Below are 16269 nucleotides of genomic sequence, written 5' to 3' on the forward strand. Positions count from 1 at the left end.
TTATGTTGTGCCCATTAGAACTGAATGGTAAATCATGTATTGTGTCATTTTAGAGTCACTTTTATTGTAAACAAGAATATAATATGTTTCTAAATACTTCTACATTATTGTGGATGCTACCTTGATTACGGATAATCATGAATTAATCGTGAATAATGATGAGTGAGAAAATTACTGATGCACAAAGATCATGCCCCCAAAACATGCCCATCTCACCATTACCAATAAGAGGAGAGGTTAGCATTTATGGGTGGGTATGATATTTATGCCTCTGTAACATTCTCACTCATCATTATTATCTGTAACTGTTTTATTAGTATATGTAACTGTTTTAAAGTCACCACTGGCCTCTGTGAAATCCCTGAGCGGTTTCCTTCCTCTCCGGCAACTGAGTTAGGAAGGACACTTATATCTTTGTTGTGACTGGGTGTATTGATACACCATCCAAAGTGCAATTAACAACTTCACCATGCTCAAAGGGATATTCAATGTCTGCTTCTTCTTTTTATTTTTGTATATACCAGCAGGTGCCCTTCTTTGTGAGGCATTGAATCTGTGTTTGAAATTAACTTCTCGACTGAGGGACCATACAGATAATTGTATGTGTGGGGTACAGAGATGTTAGTGTTAAAAATCATGTCAAAAACTATTATTGCACACAGAGTGAGTCCATGCAACGTATTATATGACTTGTTAAGCACATTTTTACTCCTGAAGTTATTTAGGCTTGCCATAACAAAGGGGTTGAATACATATGGACTCAAGACATTTCAGCTTTACATTTTTATTAATTTCTAAACATTTCTAAAAAAATAATTCCACTTTGACATTACGTGGTATTGTGTATAGGCCAGTGACAAAACATCTCAATTTAATGTATTTTAAATTCAGGCTGTAACACAACAAAATGTGGAAAAAGTCAAGGGGCGTGAATACTTTCTGAAGGCACTGTAACTTCAAATGGGGGGGATTAGATACATAAAGTGCTTTCATTTTTAAATGGTAAAACAGATATACAGTGGGGTAAAAAAGTATTTAGTCAGCCACCAATTGTGCAAGTTCTCCCACTTAAAAAGATGAGAGAGGACTGTAATTTTCATCATAGGTACACGTCAACTATGACAGACAAAATGAGGGAAAGAAATCCAGAAAATCACATTGTAGTGATTTTTAATGAATTTATTTGCAAATTATGGTGGAAAATAAGTATTTGGTCAATAACAAAAGTTGCTGGTATTTTGGCCCATTCCTCCATGCAGATCTCCTCTAGAGCAGTGATGTTTTGGGGCTGTCGCTGGGCAACACGGACATTCAACTCCCTCCAAAGATTTTCTATGGGGTTGAGATCTGGAGACTGGCTAGGCCACTCCAGGACCTTGAAATGCTTCTTACGAAGCCACTCCTTCGTTGCCCGGGCGGTGTGTTTGGGATCATTGTCATGCTGAAAGACCCAGCCACGTTTCATCTTCAATGCCCTTGCTGAAGGAAGGAGGTTTTCACTCAAAATCTCACGATACATGGCCCCATTCATTCTTTCCTTTACACGGATCAGTCGTCCTGGTCCCCTTGCAGAAACAGTAGAAACAGCCCCAAAGCATGATGTTTCCACCCCCATGCTTCACAGTAGGTATGGTGTTCTTTGGATGCAACTCAGCATTCTTTGTCCTCCAAACACGACGAGTTGAGTTTTTACCAAAAAGTTATATTTTGGTTTCATCTGACCATATGACATTCTCCCAATCCTCTTCTGGATCATCCAAATGCACTCTAGCAAACTTCAGACGGGCCTGGACATGTACTGGCTTAAGCAGGGGGACACGTCTGGCACTGCAGGATTTGAGTCCCTGGCGGCGTAGTGTGTTACTGATGGTAGGCTTTGTTACTTTGGTCCCAGCTCTCTGCAGGTCATTCACTAGGTCCCCCCGTGTGGTTCTGGGATTTTTGCTCACCGTTCTTGTGATCATTTTGACCCCACGGGGTGAGATCTTGCGTGGAGCCCCAGATCGAGGGAGATTATCAGTGGTCTTGTATGTCTTCCATTTCCTAATAATTGCTCCCACAGTTGATTTCTTCAAACCAAGCTGCTTACCTATTGCAGATTCAGTCTTCCCAGCCTGATGCAGGTCTACAATTTTGTTTCTGGTGTCCTTTGACAGCTCTTTGGTCTTGGTCATAGTGGAGTTTGGACTGTGACTGTTTGAGGTTGTGGACAGGTGTCTTTTATACTGATAACAAGTTCAAACAGGTGCCATTAATACAGGTAACGAGTGGAGGACAGAGGAGCCTCTTAAAGAAGAAGTTACAGGTCTGTGAGAGCCAGAAATCTTGCTTGTTTGTAGGTGACCAAATACTTATTTTCCACCATAATTTGCAAATAAATTCATAAAAAATCCTACAATGTGATTTTCTGGAATTTTTTTCTCAATTTGTCTGTCATAGTTGACGTGTACCTATGATGAAAATTACAGGCCTCTCTCATCTTTTTAAGTGGGAGAACTTGCACAATTGGTGGCTGATTAAAAACTTTTTTCCCCCACTATATATGAAAATACCCTCAAATAAAAGGTGGCATTCTGTACTGTCGCCTCATATAAAACATTTGATTTTAAATCCATAATGGTGGTATAGAGCCAAATTAAACATTTTAGCTTCACTGTCCAAGTAGCTCAGCTGGTAGAGCATGGCACTTGTAACGCCAGGGTAGTGGGTTCGATCCCCGGGACCACCCATACACAAAAATGTATGCACGCATGACTGTAAGTCGCTTTGGATAAAAGCGTCTGCTTAATGGCATATTATTATTATTATTATAAATAAAAACGTAGGGGAGTGTAGATGTGGAGAGAGAGATCAAAGCTTGTGGCGTTTTCCTTCTGTGTGTGTATGCGTGTGTGTGTGTCGATGGAGCTCTCTCTGTGGCTCCACTCAAAGTCTCCTGAAATAGATTCCGCATGTAAAGTCTCCTCCCATGCTCCGACTGAGAGGAACAGGAGGTGTTTCCTATGACAAGCGTTCATATCAGACGTTTCCTCATCATTTCTATCAAGGACCACTGAATGTCAGTCAGCCGTAAGGAAGCAAAGGGAAAATGTGCAGTGAAACTGACATACAGTCCTGTACTGTACACACGTAGTAGACCTTCATAACCAAAAGTCTAATAGAGACCTGCCTAGTGCAATGTTTGTTTTCAAATCAACCCCGTTTGAAGAAAAGCTTGGATCAAATTGGTCCTTTATTCTAAATACCCTGCTAAATGATAATAACTGGTGTTGCTATCTATTGTACTATTGCAGGGAAATACATAGTAACCCAGAATACAACATATTTCATCCTGTAAATCTTGGTGTTTCTCTCTCTCTCTCTCTCTCTCTCTCTCTCTCTCTCTCTCTCTCTCTCTCTCTCTCTCTCTCTCTCTCTCTCTCTCTCTCTCTCTCTCTCTCCTGTATCTCTCTCCCCTGCATCTCCTCTCCTGTATCTCTCTCTCTCCTATAGGTTTCTCAGAGCGAGCTGGCCTATCCTGTGCTTTCATAATGCAGTGCTGCATTTCTCCTCTTGGCACAGTCTCTCTGCTTAACTGCTGCTAGCACTCTCTCCCTCTCTCTTTTTCTCTCCCTCTCTCTCCCTCTCATTCTTTTTCTTTGCCTCTCTCTCCTCCTCTCATAATGCAGAGCCGGCAGAAAACAGGCTAGGTCTCTTTCTCTCCCCTCTCACTTGGCTTCACTGACACACAGGGAGAGAGAAGGAAGAAGAGACATCAGTGTGGGGGGAGGAGAGGAAATGGAGAGGAGAGAGAAATGAGAAGGACAGAGAGAAAGAAAAAGGAGGAGAGGGAGGTATGAGAGGAGAGTGAGGAAGAGCAAAAGAGAGGGGGATGTCAGGGTAATACATGAGACATGGGACCAATACATTCTTACAGTACATACACACATACACCTATGTAAATATACTATGCATCTTGACAAGCACATATTCACCTCCAAAATTATTGGCACCCTTGATAAAGATTAGCAAAAAAGATTCTATAAAACAAATAACACAAATACTAAGCTATATTGTATTCTAAAACATTAAAACATGTATTATTTTACACTAATGCAACTGCTCATAGAAAGAGATTTTCTTTAATAAGTAATACTTTTCTTCTCAAAAAGAGAGGTGACAAAATGATTGGCCCCCCTTAAGATTATTATAAATGAAATCAAACTAAATGAAATCTGCATTAACATTCTACTTTTTTAAAGTTAATCTTAACTTAAGACATTGTGTTGTGGCCTTCCATGGCTTCCTGTTTCACTTGGGTCAATTTAAAAGTTTACAAAATGAGATAACATGCATGTAAAATCTGTTTGTCGTTCATCACCATGGGGAAAGGTAACTCACAAACGAAAAGAGACAAATGTTTGTTGACCTTCATAAATCAGGCAATGGGTACAAAACATAGCTAAAAAAACGAAATATACCAGTTACCACTATTAGGGCAATTATTAAGAAGTATAAACCAACTGGAACAGTGGTAAACTTGCCTGATGCATGTGTATCTTGTCCCCACGCACAGTAAGGAAGATGGTTCTGGAGGCAAAGAAAAGTCCAAGGGCCACAGTTGGAGAATTACAGAACTTGGTCACATCTCGGGGTCACCAAATCTCTTAATTTACAATTCGACGCCACCTCCATGCCAATAGGCTCTTTGGAAGGGTTGCCATAAAAAAGCCTTTATTGAGAGCGACCAACAAATGTAAACACAGGGAGCTTGCTAAACAACATTGACACTTGGATTGGAACCAGGTGCTCATATGAGATGAATGTAGAGGTTTTAGCCACACAGCAGCGGCGGGTTTTGTATCAAACGAAGGATGCATATGCAGAAAAGAACATCATACCTACTGTAAAATATGGTGGTGGATCTTTGATGTTATGGGGCTGTTTTGCTTCCACTGGTCCTGGGGCCCTTGTTACGGTCAACGGCATCATGAACTCGACCAAGTACATAGTAACCAGGACATTTTAGCCAAAAACCTGGTTGCCTCTGCCAGGAGGCTGAAACTTGGCCACAAGTGGATCTTCCAGCGAGACAATGACCCCAAGCACACATCAAAATTCACAAAGAAATGGTTAACTGACCACAAAATCAACATTTCGCAATTACCATCTTAGTCTCCGAACTTGAACCCCATTGAAAACCTGTGGCTTGAATTGAAGAGGGCAATCCATAAGCGTAGACCGATTGATATCAAGGATCTGGAAAGATTCTATATGGAGGAATGGTCTAAGATCCATCCCAATGTGTTCTCCAGTCTCATAAAACATTGTAGAAAAGGGCTCAGTGCCGTTATCCTTGCAAGGGGAGGGTGCACAAAGTATTGAAAACAGGGGTGCCAATAATAGTGACTTTTTGAGAAAAAAATATACTACTTGTTAAACAAAATCTATTTCTCTGAGCAATTGTATTAGTATAGTATATAAAACAAATGCATACAATATTGCTCAGTATTTGTATAATTTATTTTATACATTCTTTTTTTGGTCATCTTTTCAAGGGTGCCAATAATTTGGAGGTGACTGTATAAGCACACACACATTCACAAAATACACATGCATAACAATACTGTACAAACACTCATACATTATACAGGTAGCCTATGCAAATCAATAGGCACTCGCACTCTCACAAATATGGCATTCACATGGATATGCACACACAAGTGCACCCACACAGATGCACACCCACAATGCCACAATACCATCAGAGGCATGGTCTGAATCATTTGCCATTAGTTACCCTATTGACGGGTATATTGTGATGCTAAGCTAATCCATGACATCACCATAAAGATACTTTACACACCCACTTGAGAATCCATGTGAGGTATCATCTATCTAGAAGCTAGCTTCATATGAAGCTTTAAGGCTTTCTCTGTAATATGAATAGTATTTTGATTTCCAAAACCTTTTTTTTACATTAATTTATGAATATAGAAAAATATACACATTTTGATTTGGCAAATGTTTCTATATATTGTTGAACATAATATACTTTACAAAGCTCCAGAGTGGGATCTCTGCTAGTTGTATTAAAGCTAAGGTTTACACTGAGAAATTGGCATAGTAGACAATGTAACCAATCACAGCCCTCCTTTTACTTTTAATTTTTATCCAGAGCGACTTACAGTTAGTGAGTGCATACGTTATCTTTTTTATTTTATTATTATTTTTATATATATATTTTTTTCATACTGGCCCCCCATGGGAATTGAACCCACAACCCTGGCGTTGCAAACGCCATGCTCTACCAACTGAGCTACATCCCTGCCGGCCATTCCCTCCCCTACCCTGGACATCCTGCAAATCACCAGCAGAGGGCGACCACTTTGAAACCATTTTCACATTGGAACTTTGATACGTACGTAGAGTATTATGTTCAACAATATATTGAAAAATTAGCCAATATTAATGTTGATATTTTTCTATATTCATAGGTTAATGTAAAAAAAAGTTATTGAAATCAAAATACTACTCATATCACAGAGCAAGCGGTAAAGCTTTCATCCCACTGGGCAAAAACTGGTTGAATCAATGCTGTTTCCACATAATTTCAACCCAAAAAAACTATGTGATGACATTGAATCAACGTGGGAAATTAATTGGATTTGCAAAAAGTCATCAATGCCTTTTATTCACATTTCGTCTTTTATTCACCCAACCTTTAACCTAAATCCAATGACATGGTGACATTTTTTGTTGATTTCACGTTAAATTCACATTAGTTGACAACTCAACCAAATGTAAATCAAAACTAAACATTGAACTGACATCTGTGCCCAGTGGAATATGACACCAATGTTTGCTTTGTAGCACCTACAGATTCAAAAGGCACTCGCACATCTGAGCTATCTTTTTTGCAGGTGCATGGTAACAGTTGAATAAGATGAGAAAAAATAAGTGTGTGGGTTTCTTCTATTTTCTTAGCAACTACAGATGAAACACTATAGAGTCTTAAAGGAGGCCTGGGTAAGGCCAAAACATAATTAATATGCCAACTTTAATAAATTATTTCTCAATTATGCTTTTAGATATATGTCAACAATCCTTTGTCTAATGGACTATTCTGTGGATTACATTTTGTGAAAATCCCCAAAATCATGGTCTTCTTTTGTCTGGGTTTCGTGAGGAATCACTCTACATTGTTTCTCAAGTGGGTGTGTAGATAGATTCTAGCAACTACTCTGGGCAACCAAAACAACACTGACAACAATTCTGACTAAGACTAGTGCATGGTTAATTTTTCACTCACAAAACCAATACTTTAAAAACAGCTACACCAGATCGCAATCATTATAATATGATGTTATATATGTATAAAATGTTCCAGAGGGATAGGTATTTTTGTGTTGTCTCTATGTTTACACAGCATTTGACCCCTGAGCCATTGGCAAAGCATTGCCACAAGGTCAGCCTTAAGTAAAACCCAGCGTCTTCTCTTTGTTACAGACAAGCATCCCCAGGGGACTGAAGAGGCTTCCACAGAGAGACAGCCCCAGTTCAGAGCTCCGAGCTCAGTCTCCAGCCCCAGATCAGAGCTCCGAGCTCATGCCCAGCCCCAGCTCAGAGCTCCAAGCTGGGGCTCAGGCCCATCTGCCGAGTAAGTACTGAGGGAGAGCATGGGGCTGGGGCAGGGGCGGTAACCCTTCCAAAAGGACACAGAGTTCTCGAATCGCACCAGGTCGCAGTGTAATCTTTTCTCCCCAGTCTCCCAGGTAACGAGAGAGGGAGAGGAGGAAGGAGAGGTGGGGGCCGATTAAGTGATGTTAGTGAGAGTAGCGAGACAAGAGGGTCTCTGTAACACTGTGTGGGGATGGCAGAGACACAGAGCCCTTGAGAAACCCTGCTAGTCAGCCTTGTGGATGCATTCACCACAGCCAGAGCAGCTATCTTCTGCACTCCATGTCCACTCTTTCGATATACTGTATCTATCTGGTATCTGGCATGAGAGGTTATACGAATAGCCTGATGATTCCTAAGCAGAGCCGGTATCCTTTTTCACTCCATTTTCACTTTGACCAGAGCTGTTGTTCTAGAGTAAGGGCCTCTCTGTGCCACCAGTAGACGTTTCACAGCCATTTGTAGATGTATGTAAATAATAAACTATGCATACTTCATTGTAAGATGCTTTCATCCAAGATAGTATATCTTACACAGGTATGAAATGTACACTACCGTTCAAAAGTTTGGGGTCACTTAGAAATGTCCTTGTTTTAGAAAGAAAAGCAATTTTTTTGTCGATTTAAAATAACATCAAATTGATCAGAAATACAGTGTAGACATTGTTAATGTTGTAAATGGCTATTGTAGCTGGAAACGGCTGATTTTTTATGGAATATCTACAGTGAGGGAAAAAAGTATTTGATCCCCTGCTGATTTTGTATGTTTGCCCACTGACAAAGACATGATCAGTCTATAATTTTAATGGTAGGTTTATTTGAACAGTGAGAGACAGAATAAAAACAAAAAAATCCAGAAAAACGCATGTCAAAAATGTTATAAATTGATTTGCATTTTAATGAGGGAAATAAGTATTTGACCCCTCTGCAAAACATTACTTAGTACTTGGTGGCAAAACCCTTGTTGGCAATCACAGATGACAGACGTTTCTTGTAGTTGGCCAAAAGGGTTTGCACACATCTCAGGAGGGATTTTTGTCCCACTCCTCTTTGCAGATCTTCTCCAAGTCATTAAGGTTTCGAGGCTGACGTTTGGCAACTCAAACCTTCAGCTCCCTCCACAGATGTTCTATGGGATTAAGGTCTGGAGACTGGCTAGGCCACTCCAGGACCTTAATGTGCTTCTTCTTGAGCCACTCCTTTGTTGCCTTGGCCGTGTGTTTTGGGTCATTGTCATGCTGGAATATCCATCCACGGCCCATTTTCAATGCCCTGGCTGAGGGAAGGAGGTTCTCACCCAAGATTTGACGGTACTTGGCCCCGTCCATCGTCCCTTTGATGCGGTGAAGTTGTCCTGTCCCCTTAGCAGAAAAACACCCCCAAAGCATAATGTTTCCACCTCCATGTTTGACGGTGGGGATGGTGTTCTTGGGGTCATAGGTAGCATTCCTCCTCCTCCAAACACGGCGAGTTGAGTTGATGCCAAAGAGCTCCAATTTGGTCTCATCTGACCACAACACTTTCACCCAGTTCTCCTCTGAATCATTCAGATGTTCATTGGCAAACTTCAGACGGGCCTGTATATGTGCTTTCTTGAGCAGGGGGACCTTGCGGGCGCTGCAGGATTTCAGTCCTTCACGGTGTAGTGTGTTACATTGTTTTCTTGGTGACTAGGGTCCCAGCTGCCTTGAGATCATTGACAAGATCCTCCCGTGTAGTTCTGGGATGATTCCTCACCGTTCTCATGAACATTGCAACTCCACGAGGTGAGATCTTGCATGGAGCCCCAGGCCGAGGGAGATTGACAGTTATTTTGTGTTTCTTCCATTTGCGAATAATCGCACCAACTGTTGTCACCTTGTCACGAGCTGCTTGGCGATGGTCTTGTAGCCCATTCCAGCCTTGTGTAGATCTACAATCTTGTCCCTGACATCCTTGGAGAGCTCTTTGGTCTTGGCCATGGTGGAGAGTTTGGAATCTGATTGATTGATTGCTTCTGTGGACAGGTGTCTTTTATACAGGTAACAAGCTGAGATTAAGAGTGTGCTCCTAATCTCAGCTCGTTACCTGTATAAAAGACACCTGGGAGCCAGAAATCTTTCTGATTGAGAGGGGGTCAAATACTTATTTCCCTCATTAAAATGCAAATCAATTTATAAAAAATGTTACATGCGTTTTTCTGGATTTTTTTGTTATTATTCTGTCTCTCACTGTTCAAATAAACCTACCATTAAAATTATAGACTGATCATTTCTTTGTCAGTGGGCAAACGTACAAAATCAGCAGGGGATCAAATACTTTTTTCCCTAGGCGTACAGAGGACCCTTATCAGCAACCATCAGTCCTGTGTTCCAATGGCACGTTGTGTTTCCTAATCCAAGTTGATCAATTTAAAAGGCTAATTGATCATTAGAAAACCCTTTTGCAATTATGTTAGCACAGCTGAAAACGGTTGTGCTGATTAAAGAAGCAATACAATTGGCCTTCTTGAGACTAGTTGAGTATCTGGAGCATCAGCAATTGTGGGTTCGATTACAGGCTCAAAATGGCCAGAAACAATAACTTTCTTCTGAAACTCGTCAGTCTATTCTTGTTCTGAGAAATGAAGGCTATTCCATGTGAGAAATTGCAAAGAAACTGAAGATCTTGTACAATGCTGTGTACTACTCCCTTCACAGAACAGTGCAAACAGGCTCTAACCAGAATAGAAAGATGAGTGGGAGGCCCCGGTGCACAACTGAGCAAGAGGACAAATACATTAGATTGTCTAGTTTAAGAAACAGACGCCTCACAGGTCCTCAACTGGCAGCTTCATTAAATAGTACCTGCAAAACAGCAGTCTCAATGTCAACAGTGAAGAGGCGACTCCGGGATGCTGACCTTCTAGGCAGAGTTGCAAAGAAAAAGCCATATCTCAGACTGGCCAATAAAAAGAAAAGATTAAGATGGGCAGTCTGATATATGGCTTTTTCTTTGCAACTCTGCCTAAAATGGTTGGAACTTCACTGGTACGGCTGATTAGCTGTCCTAAGTAAGGTATCTTCGAAAGTGATTTAAGTAGGACCATCTGCTACTCTGCTCAAACCATCGTATTACGCTACTCTCATCATCGATATGGCTGGCTAGCCTATCTTCAAAGAAGCAACTTCCAGAGCGACGGGAAGGAAAATCAATTCTGTAGTTCTGTTCAGGACTACATGACAAGTCATTGGAGACCAGACAACTACGAAGAAGGACATTGTGAACCATTTTGGACAAGAAGAGCCTTACAAGCGTGCTGCAAAAAGGCCCAACCCCTTTCCAGGGTGGTCCTGTCCACCGAGAGAGATACACGGCGAACCAGGCATTTCACGTAAATACATTCATGATTTCTTACTCAAAGATGGTGGCGGTTCGTGTACCAAGTATGTAATTACTGTAGGTGAGAGTAGTTTTTGAATGTATCAAGGTTAAGTGTCTCTGTCCCTCTCTTTCTTTCTTCCTCTCCATCTCTTCTTTTTAACAAGCAGCCATGTTGTTGTCATTCCGCTAGGGACCTGTTTTCTCCAGTCAATAACCGGTGAAGTGTGTAAGTTTATCCTGCGTTTCCATTTATTTAGCTAGTAAATAAATAATTTAACCAATTTGTGTAGTACTGAATCATAAGTAAGGCTCGGGTTTTTGCAGATGCAAGGAGTTTACGACTTTCAGAATGACGATATGATGCGAGGTTATGATTAATAAATTGACTGTTTATAGATGTGATAGGTAAAGTTTAATTCAGGAGATGGTATGTCTTTGAAGAACCGCTCTCGTGGTGTCCCAGATACTAATGAGTTAATTGTTACATGATGAATTTAATCGGGTAACAATTAAACATAGTTAGTTAATTATAGATAACAGTCTTCAGATTCATGTTAAAGTCACGTCACGACACATTCAATGTGATTTTGGAGACCGAAAAGATAAATACTCTGCTTATGAGCTTGACGAATAAATTATGCACTCTACAATAACAAAACAGATTTACCAGAATGTATTGAAATTAAATCCGTTAAAATGTCAATCTTAAAGGAATGCCAACTGAGGTTAAATCATGTTCTTGCAAAAAAGCTCAGGACATTGCAAAGTCTTTGAACATTTAAAAAGGTAAGAGAAAATATCATACATTTTGGTAAATGTTTAACGTCAAGACATCTAGCAAACTCATAAAGCTTTTAAAATGGTGTTATCCACAATAATTAGTTAGCTAGGTCCTACATACTATGTTGATCAAGTGTTGTTTTCACATCCAATCTATTGTATTTATCTCTTGATAGGCCTCAATAAACTGATACAACAGTGGTCAAGAGAGCATTCAAAAGGGTGCTGTATCTGGGCTAGATAAGCTAATTCTCACAGTATTGCCTAGCCCTAAACTGAATAACTTGAAGTGAAGACTTTTACGAACCACATAGACCTTTTCCTGTAATGGGTAGATTTATTTTAAATTTACCCTTAGCCCCTGTAGATCTGAAAGGATTGGGTATGGCAATTGCTTCACCAGGCCTTCTGATTGGCTGTGTGGAATATTTGTCATATTACTTACTCCTATACCATCCTCCAGTTCCACAGGAGTGCCTTAGGTGTAGGGGCTAGGGGTCGATTTGGAATTCCGGGTTAAACTGATTCAAACATGGAGCACCCACATGAGCCTCCCATCAGGCTTCTCTGCAGTAGTGTGGTTAAAGTACACTTGGATCGTGGTCAGTAGGGCACATGGTAACACCAAGGCTTGTTCTATTGGACAAGTTCAGCTAGTACCTCCCAGTTTCCACCTGTTTCGAAACATTTTCTCTCTACTGAACATGACCCATGTATGGGTTCTCTTCACTGACAAGACAGCAGCGGAGAACTGGGATGCCGGCATTTAGTGTAGGCCTCTCTAGTTACCATACAAACAATTTAATATTGTACAGAATTATGCTATTAATAAAGGCTTGGCGGTATATTCATAAAACAAGGCCATGAATGTTGGCAGTATCACACAGGTTTGATAGATTGCCCACTAGCTGTCAAGTTGTTCACAGGTTTCATCCAATTCTTGATAAGACATATTTTGAGGAAGAAACACACTGCGCAAATAGAATCCAATGTTAATACGTAGCTATTGCATGGGCAGCTGAAAAGGCAATGGAAAAATACCTTGCCCATGATTTACTGCACCAGTCATGCAGAAAACAATACAGCTTTTACATTTATATAACCTTGAACTTGAAATTATGGATGTCCTTAGGAGAAGCATATACCAATATTTGTTTACAGTTTACTCATGGCTAAGTAATCAAAATGGAGTAATGACACCCCCCCCAACACCCCCTCCAATATGTCTGATGTGTCTTATTGCCATCATCCCTTTCACACACACACACACACACACACTGCTACCCCCCCACCCACGCACACACACACACACCCTCTCTCAATCATGTGCTGACACTACCCACCCCCAGCACCTTCCATTCACCTGCCCTCTCTGACCTCCCCCCACCACCCTCTCCCCTTCCCTCTCCACTCACCTGCTCTATCTTGGCCAGCCATTCTTTATTGCAGGCCAGCTCGACCATGAAGGTCTGGTGCTTCAGCCATTTCCGGTGAAGCTTCTGGGCCTCATCCCGCGCTGTGTTTCTTCCCGCACCCATAAGCATCTTTCCCTTTACCGGCTGTCCCCAATCACTCAGCTAGGGGAGACAAAAATAGCCACCATCAGGGGCCCGAGCCTGAGCCAGCCCCTCTTCTTCTCCTCTCTCCTCCTTTCCCACAGGACGTCCTGCCTGCCTGGCTGCCTGCCTGGCTCCTCTACGCCAGAGCCACCCACTCCGCTCTGCAGGGTCCTGGGTACCTGCACTGTCACAACCCACCCCAACCAGCAGCCCTTTCTGAAGAAAATAAATCAAGATAAGCACCTCAGCAGCAGCAGTGGCAGCAATGGTAGCTCAAGCCCTTCCACTGGCTCGCCCCTGGGTCCTCATGCCCTACCCTTCACGGCTCCTGCAGTCCTTCCTGGTGCTGCAGTGCCTGCTAGCCAGTCTCAGAGAAAGTAAAAACAACCAAGCAAACAGAAGAAATGAGCCAACAACCCAACAGCGCCGACAAAGAGCGTCACAAACATCTAAGACTCCTTTTTCGTTGTTTGGAGTGTTTTTTTTCTCCTTGTCTCTTGAGCTCGATTAGAATCCAGTCGTTAATGGAGGTAATGATGATTTAACATATCCACCACGACTCCTTCAGACAGGGCAAACCTGAATGTCCAGCGATTGCCGTTGGTGATCCCGAACGGTCTGTAGTCCTGCCTAATGATGCCGTGGTCGGGAGGAGGAGGAAGAGGTGGGGTGGGAGGAACAGAGTGAATGGGATGGATGCAGAGGCAGTGCAGTCAGAGGGGGGCAGATAACATAAGCTGTCCGCTCTTGAAATGCACTGTTGCCACTGCTGCAGAGCAGAGACGTAGCTACCTTACGCATGGGGGTTGGGTTGTGTAAGACACTGCTACGCTATATCCTCTTCCCAGTTCTTCTTCCTTATGTCACCACACAGATCAGACGCGGCTGGTGCATGCTGCTGCAGTCCCTGTCTCTCAGCTACACTCTGCTGTGTGAGACCATGTGTGTGTGGTGTGTGGCGTGTGTGTGTGTGCGCGTGTGTGTGCAATCACAACCAGCACTGCAGTGCCGGGGAAGAGAGAGAGGGAGGGAGAGAGAGTGAGGAGAGAGAGAGAGAGAGAGAGAGAGAGAGAGAGAGAGAGAGAGAGAGAGAGAGAGAGAGAGAGAGAGAGAGAGAGAGAGAGAGAGAGAGCAAGGAGAAAGGGAGAGGGAGCGGGAGCGGGAGAGAGATATAGAAGATGGAGAGAGAGAGAGAGAGAGGAAGAACAAGGAGAAAGATATAGAGCTATTGGGAAAAAGAAGGAGAGAAAGAGAGAAAGAGAGAGAGAGAAAGAGAGAAAGAGAGAGAGAGCCTGCGTCATCCTTCTGTGTCACCAGGGACATTTCTCTGCACTAGAAATGACTGCACTCGGAGCAGAGCAGAGCAGAGCAGACCAGAGCAGGAGCGGGAGCGGGAGCAGGGTTTAGGAGGGAGGGGGAGATGTTGTCGTTTGGAAACAGCTGAATGAGAGGGGAGGAGGACGCAGGGACACATGGCCGACAGTGCAGCTGACTGATTCGGATCACTGTTCACTCTCACCCATTTAAAGGGACCAGCATGCATTTGGTTCACCAGCAGCAAATTGGGCTATCTCATTGGCTAGCTACAGTAACACCATTTCAGGGGGTAGAAGTGTAGTTCTTTACAACACAGGCATAACCCGTAACCAATTCTAGACCTCTGAAATAAATGTTTTAACCCATGAATATTTGTTTCACATGAATCACAAATAGTGATATTTTCATGAGACAATAAACGTTCAATGACAGTTTATGTCATGTATATGGATTAGATTTGTGTAAATGTACCCGAATTAGAATGTAACATCCTGCTGTTGTACAGTATGATAAAGACTATATACAATGAAAAATAAAATGTTACACTTTACTATAAGAACATAAGAAACGGATAAGCAATTCGGGTAACTTCACCCCGAGTACTTTAGGGTATCATTTTTTTCATAATTACATATAAACATATTCATACTGCCTATGAATTAAAATGCAGTCTAAAGAACAATATGGACCTGTATAATGTTATGAATACATCACAGCTAACATTATTGCTTTATTATGATGTTCCCTAATGCTGACAGCATCTACAGTATCAGGTGCCATATCTTGGCCACATTATAACGATTTACATTGGCTGTGTGTCATAAAGCATACATTACACATCTATTCGTACATCATATACATGACATTATGGCTACATAGAACATTATTAAAGCTTAATTAATGTTGTTATAGCAGTACCTTGTATGTCATGTGTCGTAAACAAGGCCAGTTAGCCCTGAAATATATGACTGCATTATGATATGATATGATATGATATACTTTATTGTCCCGAGGGGAAATTTGACTTGGACAATAGAGAGTGCTGCTTCCACATAAATACATAAATACATAAATAAATCAAATCAATTGACACAGCATACATAGAATAACATCCCATCATACACCCCCCTTCCCACCCACACAAAAAGTTAATAAGTTCATGCCAGGCAAGGCTGTGACTAGGTGGAAGTTCCACATGATGAAGGCCTATAGGCCAGCCTCCAGTCCGTCAATGGTGTCGCCCTCGTCTGTCTCTGTCTCCCCTGCTGTTAAGCAGTTTTATTGCCAATGGCAATGGCACCATATAATGCCTCCTCGATGGCATCAGCTGGAACTCTGTGTTCAGTGCATATGTTGGGTTCGATATGACCTTTCTGGCCTGTCTGATGATGGTCTCCTCGAAAATGTCCTGGAGAGAGGAGGAAAGTATCATGCCTATAATCTTCCCTGCTGTCTTGGTCAGTCTCAAGATTTGGGCTTACCAAACCATGTAACAATGCCGATGCAGTTGGATGCGTGAGCACACAGTCTCTACATCGGTGCGCCAGCACAGCCCACTGTCAATGTGGACCCCCAGGTATTTGTATGAGTTCACCTTGCTCAATGTTCTCTCC

At 42.0% G+C, this 16269-nt stretch overlaps 1 protein-coding gene across 1 annotated transcript in view; it reads right to left on the bottom strand.

The window, feature by feature from the left end:
• LOC121573587 (spectrin beta chain, non-erythrocytic 4) overlaps positions 1-14185 on the bottom strand; it is a 29560-nt gene extending 15375 nt beyond the window's left edge. Inside the window, exon 1 of the mRNA XM_041885678.2 lies at positions 13196-14185. Within this exon, the coding sequence (XP_041741612.1) occupies positions 13196-13324 (129 nt within the window). The 5' untranslated portion in view covers positions 13325-14185. The remainder of the gene's footprint in view (positions 1-13195) is intronic.
• Between the last annotated feature and the right edge of the window lie 2084 nt (positions 14186-16269).

Source organism: Coregonus clupeaformis, chromosome 9 (assembly GCF_020615455.1).
Source record: "Coregonus clupeaformis isolate EN_2021a chromosome 9, ASM2061545v1, whole genome shotgun sequence".
In the NCBI taxonomy this organism is placed as follows: domain Eukaryota; kingdom Metazoa; phylum Chordata; class Actinopteri; order Salmoniformes; family Salmonidae; genus Coregonus; species Coregonus clupeaformis.